The 16,207-nt window shown below is 46.2% G+C and overlaps 1 protein-coding gene across 1 annotated transcript in view; it reads right to left on the reverse strand.

The window, feature by feature from the left end:
• LOC306875608 (piezo-type mechanosensitive ion channel component 2) overlaps positions 1–16,207 on the reverse strand; it is a gene marked incomplete at both ends in the record, with an annotated part of 550,584 nt that overhangs the window by 202,135 nt on the left and 332,242 nt on the right. The window contains 1 exon segment of the mRNA XM_079426295.1: positions 8,266–8,459. Within this exon segment, the coding sequence (XP_079282421.1) occupies positions 8,266–8,459 (194 nt within the window).

The following is a 16,207-nucleotide window of genomic DNA, read 5'->3' on the forward strand; positions in this document are numbered from 1 at the left end:
CCCTTTGAAAGTTCCTCATTGATGTAGTTCTTCATGGCATCGGACTCGGGTTGTGACAAAGGAAAGATGCGACCTTTGGATGGTGCTGCATCTGGTAATAAATCAATGGCGCAATCGCTAGAACGATGAGGAGGCAATTCCGATGCCCTGGACTTGCTGAAAGCCTCAACGAGGTTGGAGAATTCCGAGGGAAGTGTAGAAGGGAGAACTGGTTCGTCCGTGAGCGTAATGTGAGAAATTAAAACAAACAAACTTGTGAGACATGAAATTTCCAGCTGCCCCTGAGTCCAGCAGTGCTGATGTGGATATGTTATCTCCCTCTATAGACAGTAATATGGGTACTTTTATGCAAGTACTGGAATGGTGTGCCTGAATGCATGGACTCACCATGAAGCAGTTACGAGGAGGCGGTCGTGTGGGACGGGAAGCCCTTAGATGGCCAGCCTGGCCGCAATAGAGGCAGAGATGTTGGCAAAAGCGGCATTCTCATTCCTCTGGAGACCGGTGAGTGTATACGAGCTGCATAGGTTCCACGAGAGAAGAGGAGGTGGTTGAGAAAGGATTGTTGACTGGCACCGTTCTGGTTGGGCGACGGGAACTAATCAAATTATCAAACTGAATAGCCAGTTCAATGAATTGGTTGAGGGTTTTTCCCTTGTCCCAGCACGCTAGCTCAGATTGAAGCTCTAAGATGAGTCCCTTACGAAAGATCAATTTAAGCGTCCTTTCAACCCAGTCAGTCTGTGTGGTGACAGTGCGAAATGACAACGCATATTCAGCTGTGGTATTACTGCCCTGGCATAATTCAAGCAGTTGATCCTCTGCACCTTTACCTCCCTCTGGATGATTAAATATTTCACGGAAGCATTGGAGGAACATGTGAAATGAAGGAAAAGTTGACCCATCCTCCCTCCATACAGCCGTTGCCCACTCTAAAGCTTTGTCAATGAATAATGAACACACAAAGGCGGTCTTACTGACCTCCCTCTGGATGATCAAATATTTCACGGAAGCATTGGAGGAACATGTGAAATGAAGGGACAGTTGACCCATCCTCCCTCCATATGGCCGTTGCCCACTCTAAAGCCTTGTCAGTGAGTAATGAACACACAAAGGCGGTCTTACTGGTATCGGTGATGTACATCGCTGGTTGTTGATTGACAAACAATGAACACTGTAACAAAAATCCCTTACACTTCATGGGATTTCCGCCAAATTTATCTGGGAGAGACAAATGAGGGTTAACGGAAGGAGGGGAAAGAGGTGATGCGTTCACACTTGGCTGACTAAGCGCCGGATCCGGAGTTGAGAGACGTATACTCCAAAACGTGTCAATAAGCTCCTCCGTCACTGTCGTTGGTTGTGCCAGCTGGTGGTGATGAATAGCGAGTTGGTTCGCTTGGGCGGATAATTCCGTGGTTAGTTGATCCAGAGCTGCTGGATCGTGTGTTGGCGAAGTCTTCTGTAACGAGGCTTCAACAGATTGAGGATCCATTTGCAGTTTTATTGAAAACGTGGTGGAATAGACAAGGTCAACCAACAGCAAACACAACAGTAAGGGCAAGACAGTTCGGAATCCAGGGACGGGCATGAGATCAGGGCAGGCAGCAATAATTCAGAAATAGTTACCAATAGCAAAGAGTCCAGGGCAGGCAGCAAGCAATCACGATGAGAATAAACAAGCAAAGATAATTCATAGCAAGACAAGACACGGAAAAAAATGCTCAGCAATACAAGTCTTCGCAAAGTAGGAGAGACTGAGAGCTGTATAAATAGTCACCTAATGCAAGTCAGGTGCAAGTGCAATCAGAACCGGGTACGTGAGTGGGAAATGAAGTCAGAATGCAGTTCAATACTCAGGGGAGAGCTCCCTCTGGTAGCAAGCGGGAGGCACTGTGGGAGCCTCTTTTGTGACACTTACACCTGAAATAGGTTCTTTGTGGAAACTAATTTATGAATATTATATCCCCCAAATACAAGTTAACCTCTCACTAATAATCAGGCATTACCTTGTCAGCCCGCAGGAACTAATTGTGATCCGGTCCATTATTTTAATGTGAAAAACACGTTAACTCCTCACTACTAATTAGTCATGGGTTGAGATCAATTTTACAAGTCATTTAATACATTTGTATACGTTATTGTTGTGATTAGTAATTAATTGGTTATTTTTTTATTCATTGGTCATAGTTAACAAGTAGTTCCCAATGAGGATATTTTTATTTAGTAATTATTGAATACTTAATAAGGAACTACCTTTGTCCTAAATTTGCTATTATTTACTGGTTAGTTAACTCGTTTAATCCCAAATTTCTCCCAGACATGAAAATATCCAAATGATGTGTCATAAGTAACCCTTTGAAATTATCAATAATTATTATAATTATTATAATTTTTTTTTTAAATGTGTGAAAAATTGTGTTTTATGTTCGGTTACAATTGTGACCGGTGGGATAATGTGTGTACTGAAATTACATATTTCTGCAGTCATAAAAATTGTAATATATCTTAGCCCAGCTATTTTAAACTGTTTGATCACATTCTAGGGTTACTATTATGCATAAAAAAACCTTATGCAACATTGATAGGGACACTGAGATAAAAAACAAAAAAAATTTAACTTCACCGCATTTCAAAATTGTAAATTTTTGTAAGATATAACGTAACATTTTTTTTTATATTTATGCTACGAGTATTACAACATCATTACTGTACATTTTGTAACATTTGAATTTTTAATTTAGTGCAATATTTTGTCATTGCAACATTTTATTGTAATTTTCACTAACAACTGAAATTTGATTTATATTGCATACCTAAGTTCACTGTTATCCCACAAGTCACTATTGTGACCGTTAACACGTTTACTCATTCTATGACCACACTCAACAAAACTAAATATATGCAAATGCATATATTAATACTAGACACCCTAAAGATAATGTTTACCAAAAATCTTTGTCATATCTTTATGTTAACATACTTTACATGCCTTTTGTTTTGGAGCTTTGATGCAGTCATCATCTTCTCAAGGTGCAAACAGGAAATAAACTGCTCTGGTCATGAGACAATCTGCACTAATCATGTGAAACTGCACATATTTAATTTTTAGATCCTTTATTTTTCCTTATTTGCAGGAAGTGCACTAAAACATCAGTCAGTAATGTTTTTAGAGCTTTATAAATGACAACCTTTTTTACTGTCACAATTGTGACCGGTGGGATTAAATTGGTTAATATTCCTTCCATATTAGTTAGTAGTTCAATGTTAATATAGTACTACCAGAGATGGGCACAAATACATCAAAGTGTATTTAAAATAAAAATACAAAATACTGTGTGGAAAAATGTATTTAAATACAAACACAAATTATTGTGTGGGAAATTGTATTTAAATATAAATACAGTATTTTGTATTTTGAAAATACACAAAATACATTTGAAATTGGCTATTGTAATATGTCAGTTTTGGTTTTGTTCTGTTTCTTCCTTATTTGGTTCTTCCTGTTTTAGTTTCTGACCTAGTTCTGTTAATTAATTATCCCCATCACCTGTGTCTGATTAATCATCTTGGTTCCTTCATTTGTTCCTCACCCTTTAAAAGTCCTCAGTTCTCCTTGTTTAGTTGTCGGATCTTAAGTTTACAAAGGTTTAGTGAGTTGTTGCTAATAAATATATCTTTTGTTATTCATCGTTGTGGGCGCCTATTTCTACAACCACCAACCGTGACAGAAGATCCGACCATCACAACAAAGGACAGGACAACAGCAATGTCTACGGCTGAGAGCAAGCTGTGGGGTTTGCGGCAGGCTGGTCGGAAGTTGGAGCGGTATGTGGAGGATTTTGTTGAGCTTGTTCACCAGCTGAGCTGGCCTGACGCTTCTTTGGGTGCGGGCTTTCTGCTGGGGCTGGACAGCGAGACTATCCGATGTGAGTTTCCTGATTCCGATTTTTCCCTGGTCGAATTAATTAATCTTATTTTATTTTTGAATGGATCAATCTTCGAAGTTGAGGAAGTGAAGGGTTTTCGGTCTCGCTGCCCAGTCTCCGCTGAAGCACGTACCGTCGCGCCAGCTCACCTCCCGCCAAGGACCTCCGCATACCGTGCCAACGGTCCGAGCCACCTGCCCAGTTCCAATCGTCCCCTTACCATCAGTAGCACTGGAAATGCTCTCAGCCCAGTTCCGCACGCGCCGAAGAGGATTCCGCCCGCGGCGAGGAGGATGCCTCCGAAAAGGGCGATGAACGTTGCGCCGGCTGCGATGAAAAGGGTTCCGTCGCCCACGCCTCAGAGGAGTCTTCCGACTCAGGACAGGGGGCTACTGGATAAGGCTCTTCCCCCGGAGTTCTCGGCTCCCGTGCTCTCTCCAGTGTCTGCTTCTCGCCAGTGCCTTCCAGTGCCTGCTCCTCTCCTCGTCTGTGTCCTCCTATCCCTGCACCTCGCAAGCTGGTCCCGTCCAGCCCACCTGAGTTCCCGCTGGTCCCGTCCAGCCCTCCTTCGTCTCCGCTGGTTCCGTCCAGCCCACCTGAGTTCCCGCTGGTTCCGCCCAGCCGTCCTGAAGCTCCGCTGGTTCCGTGCAGCTCCGCGCTACAAGAGCGCCCCTCTGAATCCGCGCTTTCAGAGCACCCCCGAGAATCTAGTTCTCAAGCCACGGCCAGGAGTGCCGATCCCCGAGAATCCAGTTCTCAAACCATGGCCAGGAGTGCCGTTCCCGAATCCCGAGAATCCAGTTCTCAAGTCTCGGCCAGGTGTGCCGATCCCGATCCCCGAGAATCCAGTTCTCAAGTCACGGCCAGGAGTGCCGATCCTGATCCCCGAGAATCCCGTTCTCAAGCCACGGCCAGGAGTGCCTATCCCGAATCCCGAGAATCCAGTTCTCAAGCCACGGCCAGGAGTGCCGATCCCGAATCCCAAGAATCCAGTTCTCAAGCCACGGCCAGGAGTGCCGATCCCGAATCTCGAGAATCCAGTTCTCAAGCCACGGCCAGGAGTGCCGATCCCGAATCCCGAGAATCCAGTTCTCAAGCCACGGCCAGGAGTGCCGAACCCGAATCCCGAGAATCCAGCTCTCAAGCCCCGGCCAGGAGTGCCGAACCCGAATCCCGAGAACCCAGTTCTCAAACCACGGCCAGGAGAGCCGATCCCGAATCCCAAGAATCTAGTTCTCCAGTCACGGCCAGGAGTGCCGTTCTCGACCCTCACGTGTCCGCGCTGCAAGAGCGCCCTCAAGCGCCTGCTCCTCCGGAGCGCCCCCTAGAGCCCGCTTCTCCTGAGCGTCCCACAGAGCCCGCTCCTCCCAAACTTCCCCATGAGCCTGCTCCTCCAGTGAGACCCCTAGAGGGGAACATTCCCCCAAAATTTTTTTGGGGAGGCCATATAGTCTCTGCCTGTGTGGCCAGGCCAAGGGCCAAGGCCACGGAGCCCCCTAATCCACCTGGGGCTCTCAAGAAAATAAACCCGCCATGGCCGCCCGAGGACCCCGATGCTCATGGCAGTCCAAGGACCCCGATCCGCCATGGCCTTCCAAGCTCCCTGATCCGCCATGGCGTCCCAAATCTCCAGTCCCACCATGGCGTCCTGAGTCTCCAGATCCGCCATGGTCTCCCGAGTCCCCAGTCCTGCCATGGCCTCCCAAGGCTCATGATCCACCATGGACTCCCGAGTCTCCAGTCCTGCCATGCTGCTCCAGCCTCCAGGACGCCCGCCCCCCCTCCCCGATGTTACTGTTACGGTGCGGGACGCACCTTCCGGGGGGAGATACTGTAATATGTCAGTTTTGGTTTTGTTCTGTTTCTTCCTTTGGTTCTTCCTGTTTTAGTTTCTGACCTAGTTCTGTTAATTAATTATCCCCATCACCTGTGTCTGATTAATCATCTTGGTTCCTTCATTTGTTCCTCACCCTTTAAAAGTCCTCAGTTCTCCTTGTTTAGTTGTCGGATCTTAAGTTTACAAAGATTTAGTGTGAGTTGATGCTAATAAATATATCTTTTGTTATTCATCGTTGTGGGCGCCTATTTCTACAACCACCAACCGTGACAGCCATCCAGTGAAGTAACACTATTAAGGCCTGTTTACACCAAGAACGATAATTATAAAGATAACTATATTAGTGTATTCTAAGTATACAATTCAGTTGTGTCATCTGTCACTTTATGTGCTCAAGCTCTTTAAAGCAGAAATGATTCCGATTGGATGTCAGTGTTTTTATCATTCATCATTTTTTGTGCTGTTATGGTTATAGTTGTGGTGTGCTATCTGCTATTCACTTTTTAGGATTTAGGATGTACTCACACTAGGGGATCCCCAAAGTCCAGTTCATTTCACAAGTGTGACTGCTCTGTACCGTGTCCAGTGCGGTTAGTTTAGCCATGCCCTGGCCCGCTTGAAGAGGTGGCTCGTGTGCGCTACACATGTAGTGTGATCTCTAACCACGTCGGAGCATGGAACAGTTAATTTACTATTTTTGCATGTGCTATTGTTATCATTATGACAGCAAAAATCTTTATTGCTACTTGGATATCACGCTTTCAATTAATTTAATTTCGAGTACATTTAGATTTATAATGGGTCTGGTTCTCATCTTATTGATGAACAGTAAAGCATTAAGCTCAGTTGCCTCTGTAATAATCCTGTGATATATGTCTGTTAGCAAAAGGAAAATCGTGCTTGGGCTTTAGTACCACACAACTGTGCCTATTGTGTGTATACCCTTAGAATCATCAACAAGCTAACTGTAAAGATAGCACTGTGAATGATGATATAGTTGTCAACAAATGGGATGCTACATTTTATTCAAAATTAAATATCTTAAATATCTATGATTTTGGCTTTAATAAGATTTTCCCAGTAAACCTGGTGTCCTCCACGATTCCTATTCTTTCCAACAGCAAAGCACTTGAATGTGATTTTGTAATCAGGATTTCTGAAATTGGGAATAGGAAATTTTGATAGCACACAAAGGCAAAGTTATTCCTTATTTCCTTACAGGAATCCAGAGAATTTCATTACCCAATTCTAGATGGAGTCATACAGCTGCAGCTCACATGCATGAAAGTGGCACGTTTGAACTAGTTGATACAGGAAATCAGCAGTCTAATAAAGAGGTTGATTGGCAAAAAGTATTTTATGTATTTTGAAAATACAAAAATACTAAGATTAAATGTATTTAAATACAAAATACATTAAAAAAAAATTTCAAAGTTATTTAAATACAGAATACAAAATTGTATTTTGTATTTCAAATACGTATTTTAAATACACGTATTTGAAATACTGCCCATCCCTGAATATTACCTAATATTTCCTGCATTCTTTTTAACAATGGACAATTATTATAAAGTTTTACCAGTCATTTGTTGGTAAAGGTTGAGAGACCTGGCCAGGTGTGGCTCGAGAGCCATAGGTTCCTGACTACTTCTTACATTTACATTTTTTTCATTTGTCAAACAATTTTATCCAAAGCAACTTACAGTTGAGGAAAACAACAAGAGATTCATCATAAGATGGCAATACGTTTTCAGTCATCGTTCAAAACCATAAAAGCTTGGACAAGAACATATTAAGGGAAATAAGAGCATAGCAAAAGTGAAAGAAATAGAGTTATTTTATTTTATTTCAAGAGGAGGCAGCTCTTGCTCACGGAAGAGATGAGTTTTCAGTTGTTTCTTGAAACTTGTGAGGGATTCAGCTGTCCGGATGGAGTTAGGTAGGTCATTAAACCCGCGAGCAACAGTGAAAGAAAACATCCTTGAGAAAGGTTTTGTGTCTCTATGCAATGGGACGTTTGAGGCGTCTCTGCTATGTAGGATTATGCAGTCATATTTTGGCTACTCCATTGTATTACACATACTTGTATTACTCCACCAGGTGGTACAAATCTGCCACCATTCAATGGATGTAAAGTACTTTTGCTCAATTAAGTAAAATATTACATCAATTTAAAAAAAGGTTTATATATATATATATATATATATATATATATATATAAATTATTCATAATTTAGAGACGAATATTGTTTAGTAACATGAAATCATAATCTCCATTAAAATATCAAAATGTAATATTTATCAAACTTCAAACATTGTTAAACTGAAATATAGCATAGTGTTTATTCATTCCTTCACTCTTTCCATTTGTTTACACCTTATAGTACCCACTGTGTGTTTCCCAATATTTCTACCTCTGTATATCCATTCTGAGTTAATCAGATCCTGTAAGTGCTTTACAAAAATGGATACCATATATGAATAATGTTATTGGCATACCTGGAAAGACTGCTGCCCCATGAGTGGACACTGTTGAGTTTGACATAGCCACATCGGTAGCTGCTTATGGTTGGATGTGAGGTGGTTATTTCTTGTAGATCCTCTTTGGCTGTGTCCAGTGATGCCTCTGTATCTTGTCTGGAGAGCCAGTTTTTGTAGAACCGATGAATACTGTCATGAGAGACATCCCTCCCCTGAAAAAAAAAAATATTTACGAAAAATTATTTTAGAAAATAATTGATAAGCCATAAAGTCTAGTTCCCATTCAGTCGGTCACGTTCGACGTACGTCGGACTGACCGACGAATAGGAATCTCGCTAGAGAGGCCAATCTGCTTCGAGTGGAACTAAAATGAGCCAATGCACATTGGCATGCAATCATATCAGCGCGGGTATATAATGAGCAGCAGGTGCGTTGCATCTTCAGCTTTTCGCTTCGGGGCCGAACAGTTGTTCTCTGCTGAAGTGGGAAATCTAAAAGAGTCTCTGCAGGACAGTCTCTTTTGTGTATGTGCAGGCATACAGCACAGCAGCAGGGTCGAGTTCTCTCATTTTTTTTCTCTCTCTTGTCTTTGCCTTTTTTTGAGCGGAAGGAGTTGAAAAGCCGTTCTCACGGCTGGTAAAACGGTGCACTTAGAGCGTGTAGAAGCTGTTTTTACAGCTGGTGAGAGCGCGCGAAGAGACAGAGCACACGACAGGCTGCACAAACACTGTCTGTGTTGCCGCGGCCGTTCCCCTGCGTGCTTCAGCACGGATTAAAAGAGCAAGTCCCTAAAAGAGCTTACACAAGTAGAGCTTACGTCTTTTTAAAGATGATATTCTACTTGTGTGTTTCTGGATGCGGTCGTTACCTGGCGCCGCGGGATGGTCACGAGCACTGCATCGTGTGTCTGGGCTTAGCGCACGCTGAGGCAGCGTTTGTGGATGAGTCATGTACCCATTGTGGGATGATGCCCATCTCGGAGTTGCGGTCGAGACTCCAGTTCCTGCAAAGGGGCGGAGTCCCAGTGCCGCTGCCTCGTTCCAATCCTCCTCAGAGGGTTGCGGCGAGTAGTGACACTGGTGATCTGAGGATTACAGTGAGCACGCTTCCTTCAGGGAACCAACCCCCTAGGAACCCTCATTCCTCCTGCACTCCGCAGCCAGTAGAGCTGCCGGTGGAGCGCGGTGGGCCATCTCAAGGGTGTGCACCATCCGTATCCTTCGGCGCTCCTCCCGATGACCAGATGTCGATAGCTGCATCGGAGGGTGGGTCAGACTTTTCTGGAGATGACGCGTCGGCGCAGTTGCCTCCTTCGGGTACGGTAGCTGTGCCCGATACGGATCCGGAAATGATGGCTATGCTTTCCCGGGCCGCCAACAGGGTCGGGCTCGTGTGGAATCCTCCACCGTGTCCCGAGACCTCGAGGCTGGACGATTGGTTCCTCGGGGTGGCACGAGCTGGTTCTCAGCCACCCACCCCGGTTCCTTTCTTCCCGGAGGTGCATGAAGAACACACCGGTACGTGGAAGGCACCTTTTACTGCCCGAAACCGTGCCGGTGGGTCCTCCTCCCTCACCACCCTTGATGGCGGTGCGGCGAAGGGTTACACGCGCATCCCCCATGTGGAGCAGGCTCTTGCTATGCAGCTGTGCCCTAACTCCAGTACTCCAATTTGGGTACCCAAATTTTCAATAAAAGAGCAGTTTCTATCATCTCCGGGTCCGAAGAGGGCTCGGAGAGTAGTGGGAGGAGCAAAACCTCTCCACTCTCATCCACCTCTTCTATCGCCAGCGGACAGCAGCGCGCACTTCGAGATGGGCACCCAAGCCTCTCCTGCAGCCCTGTCCGATCGTGGAACCAGGTAAGTGTTGCACAGCACACACAGACCCCGCTACGGGCCGCCTCCCAAGGAGAGCCCCCCGAGCCACGTCCCTGCGTTCCACCTCGCTGCCCCACTGCGGGTACGCCTACGGCCCCCTTGGTCCCGCTTGTGCGGTCTCTGCGAGCCTGGTTAGCGCTCCCCAGTCCGTCTCGCTGGTTCATTCGGACCATCAGGCTCGGCTATGCGATTCAGTTCGCCCGGCGTCCCCCCAAGTTCAGAGGTGTACACTTCACTTCAGTGAAAGCTGTTGATGCCCACGTCTTGCGTGCGGAGATCGTAGTCCTACTGGCGAAGGACGCGATAGAGCTGGTCCCTCCAGCCGATATGAGGTCAGGGTTTTACAGCCCTTACTTCATTGTGCCCAAGAAAAGCGGTTGGTTTTACGACCGATCTTGGACCTGCGAGTTTTGAATCGGAGCCTTCACAGGCTACCGTTCAGAATGCTCATGCAGAGACGCATTTTCGAGTGCATCTGTCCCCGAGATTGGTTTGCAGCGATCGACCTGAAAGACGCGTACTTTCATGTCTCGATTCTTCCTCGACACAGGCCGTTTCTGCGCTTTGCGTTCGAGGGTCGAGCATATCAGTACAAGGTCCTGCCCTTCGGGCTGGCCCTGTCTCCCCGCGTCTTCACAAAAGTCGTGGAGGGAGCCCTTGTTCCCATGAGAGAACAGGGCGTTCGCATCCTCAACTATCTCGACGACTGGCTCATTCTTGCTCAGTCTCTGGAGCAGTTATGCGAACACAGGGATTTGGTGCTCAGTCACCTCAGCCAGTTGGGCCTTCAGGTCAACTGGGAAAAGAGCAAACTCGCCCCAGTGCAGAGGATCTCTTTTCTCGGTATGGAGTTGGATTCGGTCGAACAGTCAGCACGCCTCACAGAGGAACGTGCTCAGTCGGTACTGAACTGCCTGAATACATTCAGGGGCAGGAAAGCGGTCCCACTGAAACTTTTTCAGAGGCTCCTGGGGCATATGGCAGCCGCAGCGGTAGTAACCCCGCTCGGTTTGCTTCATATGAGACCGCTTCAGCACTGGCTCCACGGCCGAGTCCCGAGATGGGCGTGGCAACACGGCACGTACCGAGTGGCAATCACTCTGGAATGCCGCCAAACCTTTAGCCCGTGGTCAGACCCCTTGTTTCTTTGGGCAGGAGTGCCCCTAGAGCAGGTGTCCCGGCATGCGGTAGTCTTCACAGATGCCTCTGCCACCGGCTGGGGGGCCACGTACAGCGGGCATGCAGTGTCAGGGGTATGGACGGGCCCCCAACGGCACTGGCATGTCAACTGCCTCGAGTTGCTAGCAGTACGTCTTGCCCTGGGCCGTCTGAAAGGGCCGTTACGGGGCAAGCATGTGCTGGTCCATACGGACAATACTGTGACCGTGGCGTACGTCAACCATCAAGGGGGTCTGCGCTCCCGTCGCATGTCGCAACTCGCCCGCCATCTCCTCCTTTGGAGTCAGAAGTATCTGAGGTCGCTTCGCGCCATTCATGTCCCTGGTGTGCTCAACCGTGTGGCCGACGAGCTCTCAAGAGCTGCGCTGCCTGAGAGTGGCGACTCCACCCCCAGGTGGTCCAGCTGATTTGGGGAGAGTACGGCGAAGCTCAGGTAGACCTGTTTGCCTCGCCGGAAACCTCTCACTGCCAGTTGTTCTACTCCCTGTCCGGGGGAACACTCGGTACAGATGCACTGGCGCACAGCTGGCCCCGGGGCCTTCGCAAATATGCGTTTCCCCCAGTGAGCCTACTTGCACAGACCTTGTGCAAAGTCAGGGAGGACGAGGAGCAGGTCCTGCTAGTTGCGCCATATTGGCCCAGCCGGACCTGGTTCCCGGAACTCACGCTCCTCGCGACAGCCCCTCCCTGGCGAATTCCTCTGAGGAAGGATCTTCTTTCTCAGAGACGGGGCACCCTTTGGCACCCGCGTCCAGACCTCTGGAAACTCCATGTCTGGTCCCTGGATGGGACTCGGAGGTTCTAGGTGACTTACCCCCTGAGGTACTTAACACCATCGCTTCGGCACGTGCACCGTCTACGAGACGTGCTTACGCCTTGAAGTGGAACCTGTTTGTCAAGTGGTGTTCTTCTCGCCGAGAAGACCCCCGAAGATGTTCGATCGGTGTCGTGCTGTCTTTCTTGCAGCAAGGGTTGGAGCGTAGGCTGGCTCCCTCCACCCTCAAAGTTCATGCTGCCGCTATTTCCGCATGCCACGACCACATCGATGGTAAGTCCGTTGGTAAGCACGACCTGGTCGTCAGGTTCCTTAGGGGAGCGAGACGGTTAAATCCTCCTCGACCCCCCTCCTTACCCTCTTGGGACCTTACTCTGGTGCTTCGAGCACTCCAGATTGCTCCCTTTGAGCCTTTGCAGTCAGCAGACTTAAAGATTCTGTCTATGAAGACTTTGTTGCTGATTGCACTGGCCTCCATCAAGAGGGTAGGGGACCTGCAGGCATTTTCGGTCGACGAATCGTGCCTAGAGCTCGGACCGGGTGACGGCCACGTGGTACTGAGACCCCGGCTTGGCTATGTGCCCAAGGTTCCTACCACTCCCTTCAGGGACCAGGTAGTGAGCCTGCAAGCGCTGCCCCCGGAGGAGGCAGACCCAGCCCTGGCTTTGCTCTATCCAGTTCGTGCTTTGCGACTGTACATAGACAGAACTCGAAGCCTCAGGACCTCAGACCAGCTCTTTGTCTGTTACGGAGGCCAGCAGAAGGGAAAGGCTGTCTCCAAGCAGAGGATGGCCCACTGGGTAGTGGACGCCATCGCCTTGGCTTACCAAGCACAAGGCGTGCCCTGCCCGCTCAGGTTGCATGCCCACTCTACGAGAGGTGTGGCATCCTCCTTGGCGCTGGCTCGTGGCGCCTCGCTGACAGATATTTGTAGAGCTGCGGGCTGGGCGACACCTAACACGTTCGCTAGATTCTATAGCCTTCATGTCGAGCCGGTCTCCTCCCGTGTTCTCACCTCAGGTCAGAGGCACGGAGAAGTCCCGGCTTAGTGTCGGCTTTCTGCGTTACATGCGCTTATTGCTCCAGAGAGGCCCTACAAGGCAGACCCTGTTGAGTCCTCCGATCACCCTTCGGCAGCCAGACGTGGCGGAGCGTTGGCGCCAGGCCTTTACTCCATTGTATCCTTGAGAACTGGATTTAGGCTGGGTTCCATATGTGTGACCCTACGGGGATCCCATGTGTGTTTATTCCACGAGTTGCTCCTAAACAAAGCCCGTGTCTTTCCCTCTGGGAGAACCCACCTCTCGTCGGGTTGGAGTCACCCCAGTATTCCATGTGTAGTACAATCCTACGGGGTTGGTCCATATGTACTCTCCACATAACTCCTTCGGGGAAGGATGTGGTTATGCAGCGGTCCTTTCCAAGGAAAAGGTACACTTTCCCAGTGTTATCCATTAGTCTGACTGAATGGGTTTGGTGAACAGCAGTGATCGACACTCTCTGTGTTGGCCCTGGCCCACCGTCCTTAAGCAAGGGGGTTCAGGAGGCTTGCTACAGAGCGCTGGAAGGGGGCAGCTCCTGTGGCGCTTTGGTCGGGATTCCTATTCACCGGTCAGTCCGACGTACGTCGAACGTGACCGACTGAATGGGAACGTCTCGGTTACATAGGTAACCCTCGTTCCCTGAAGGAGGGAGCGGAGACGTACGTCCCGTCGCCACAGTAGCTGGACCCCGCTGATGCTGCCGCCTTACCTGTTCGGCTCCTCAGCGAAAACCTGAAGATGCAACTCACCTGCTGCTCATTATATACCCGAGCTGCGAGGTGAGCAGCTGCTGCATATGATTGCATGCCAATGTGCATTGGCTCGTTTTAGTTCCACTCGAAGCAGATTGGCCTCTCTAGCGAGATTCCTATTCGTCGGTCAGTCCGACGTACGTCTCCGTTCCCTCCTTCAGGGAACGAGGGTTACCTATGTAACCGAGACGCTGCTTCATATTGTGGTCACTTTAATCCAGTACTTCACTTCACTTCAACTTTCATTTTATATTAAAGAAATGGTGAAAGATCAGACACCCCTCACATACATGAAAGTCCCTGTGAAATGGCTTGATGACTTTTTTTTTTATTAGTATTTTTTTTATGCTTTGCCATATTTAAAATTAAAAAGAAATCAGGGTGGGACATACTGATCCTTTTTTTTAAATTAGAGTTTTATTTTGATGACAGTTTGAGAAAGCCACGGTTATAAATATTAATTCTAAAATATGGTTTTAGCAAATGGTTGATGTGTAGTTTGAAAAAAACAAAAACAAAAAAAAACAATTTTTGGGGAGGTTTGGGACCGACATGATCTCTTCTACTTGTCAGTGCTGTTTTTTAATGCAGAGGCTGTCTAACCACAAATCAGAATTAATTCACCCCACATAAAAGCATATTTAGAAAACGGTAAATATGTGAGCAAGTGATTGATTTCAGATGTAGCTAGAGTCATTGTATTGAGTTGGTAGAAGGATGGTTCAGATTTGAGAGAGCTTTTGACTGGACAGGAAATCTCTCAGATTGTACATGCAGAATGATATCATTATAATTGTTGATCAATATTGGTGGTATACTGTAAATTTAAAAGCATCTATTTTCTAAATGGGAATTGTTTCATTCTTTAGGAGTACAGTAGCTTATATATAACATTGAGACTAAAATAGTTAGTAATGCTTTAGATTACAGCCCACAATTTACAGTGCAAGTAAACAGAATTTATAGCGTAACGTTTTGTAATTATAGTGTACCTATACAGTACCTCTGTGTAAGTATAAGGGAATAATATGTGAAGTTTGGGGAATAAAGGGGAAAATTACAAATTATTTCTACTGTAAGCATTTTAAAACTAAGGGGTACCTATACTAGTATTACGTAGTAGCCATGTATGACCTACTATGCTAAACATCAATATTAAATTTGCAAGTAATTTACCAAAAACATGCATTGTGTACCTTTTAATAGTACACATAAAAAAATAAAAATAAATAAAAAAAATGTATTGTTTCAATCCAAACGTTTGGTAGAGACGGTTGGGTAAGGAAGCTGGCTTGATTTTACCTAATTTCGGTTGATAATAGTGAAGGAGTGGATCGCAGATCTACAATGGCCTTCATAATAATATTAATTATAATATTTCTTGAATAATTATTAATCAAAGTTACATTTATGCATGTTAGAGAATAAGTTGAATATGGCTTTAGCCTTCGTTTTTGCTGTGCTAGAAATATGAATATTGACAAATTTGGTAACTTGCTTATTCCTGATAGAAATAATGAAACAGAAGAGATCAAATTCTGTAAACAGCTCGGCTCTAAAGCTCTGACCTTAAAGATATTTTATTAAAGATATTTATATAATTCATTGAAAGAATGGTCAGTCTGGCCTTTGATTCTGATTAGAAAGTTGAAACAAAAACTTGCTTGGCTTCAAAGAAATATCAGAGAGATAAAATCTCCAAATGTATGTGTCTATTTTCATATGTGTAAAGTGGCTATTTGTTAAAAATGATCCCAGAAGTAACTAAGTGATGATTTAATCTGATTATTTGTGCATAGAAGGTTTAAATGACAAAGAATGATATCATAAGTCTGTTCTAGATCCTATATAATTGTTGAAAGCCCTGAAAAGGCATATTGAACAGAATTCTGGTTTCATGAAAAGTCTGAAGGCACAAAAATTGGCAGTAGCATTTTGGAAAAACTTAGAAGCTTATGTTTCGCTTTAGAAGATAAGATTGTGTTTGATTGCAATGAAGCAGTTGTTTTTATCTCAAGCTGGTCGTCACCATGACTCTTGTTTAAGCTGTAAAAATAACAGAGACATGTTCTGAGTGGTAATTTGTAATTTCTATATTTACTAATGTCTGGGTAAAAGAGTCATTTTACTGTAGGATTACACAAATGTAGCCACTCTGCATAGTAGCTAAATGCCAATTTCCAGTGAAAAGAAAAATCAAGCATTCTGCGTTAGTTCAGGCAGGCCTCGTAGTCAAGCTCCGCTATTAGCTGATTGGAGAAATTCAAACCCGGCCCCTATCAGCTGATCCGACTCCCAAGCTCTCAATTGGCAAATCTCAAACAGGGTGCCTT

This window comes from Barbus barbus, assembly GCF_936440315.1.
Source record: "Barbus barbus genome assembly, chromosome: 10".
Classification (NCBI taxonomy): Eukaryota; Metazoa; Chordata; class Actinopteri; order Cypriniformes; family Cyprinidae; genus Barbus; species Barbus barbus.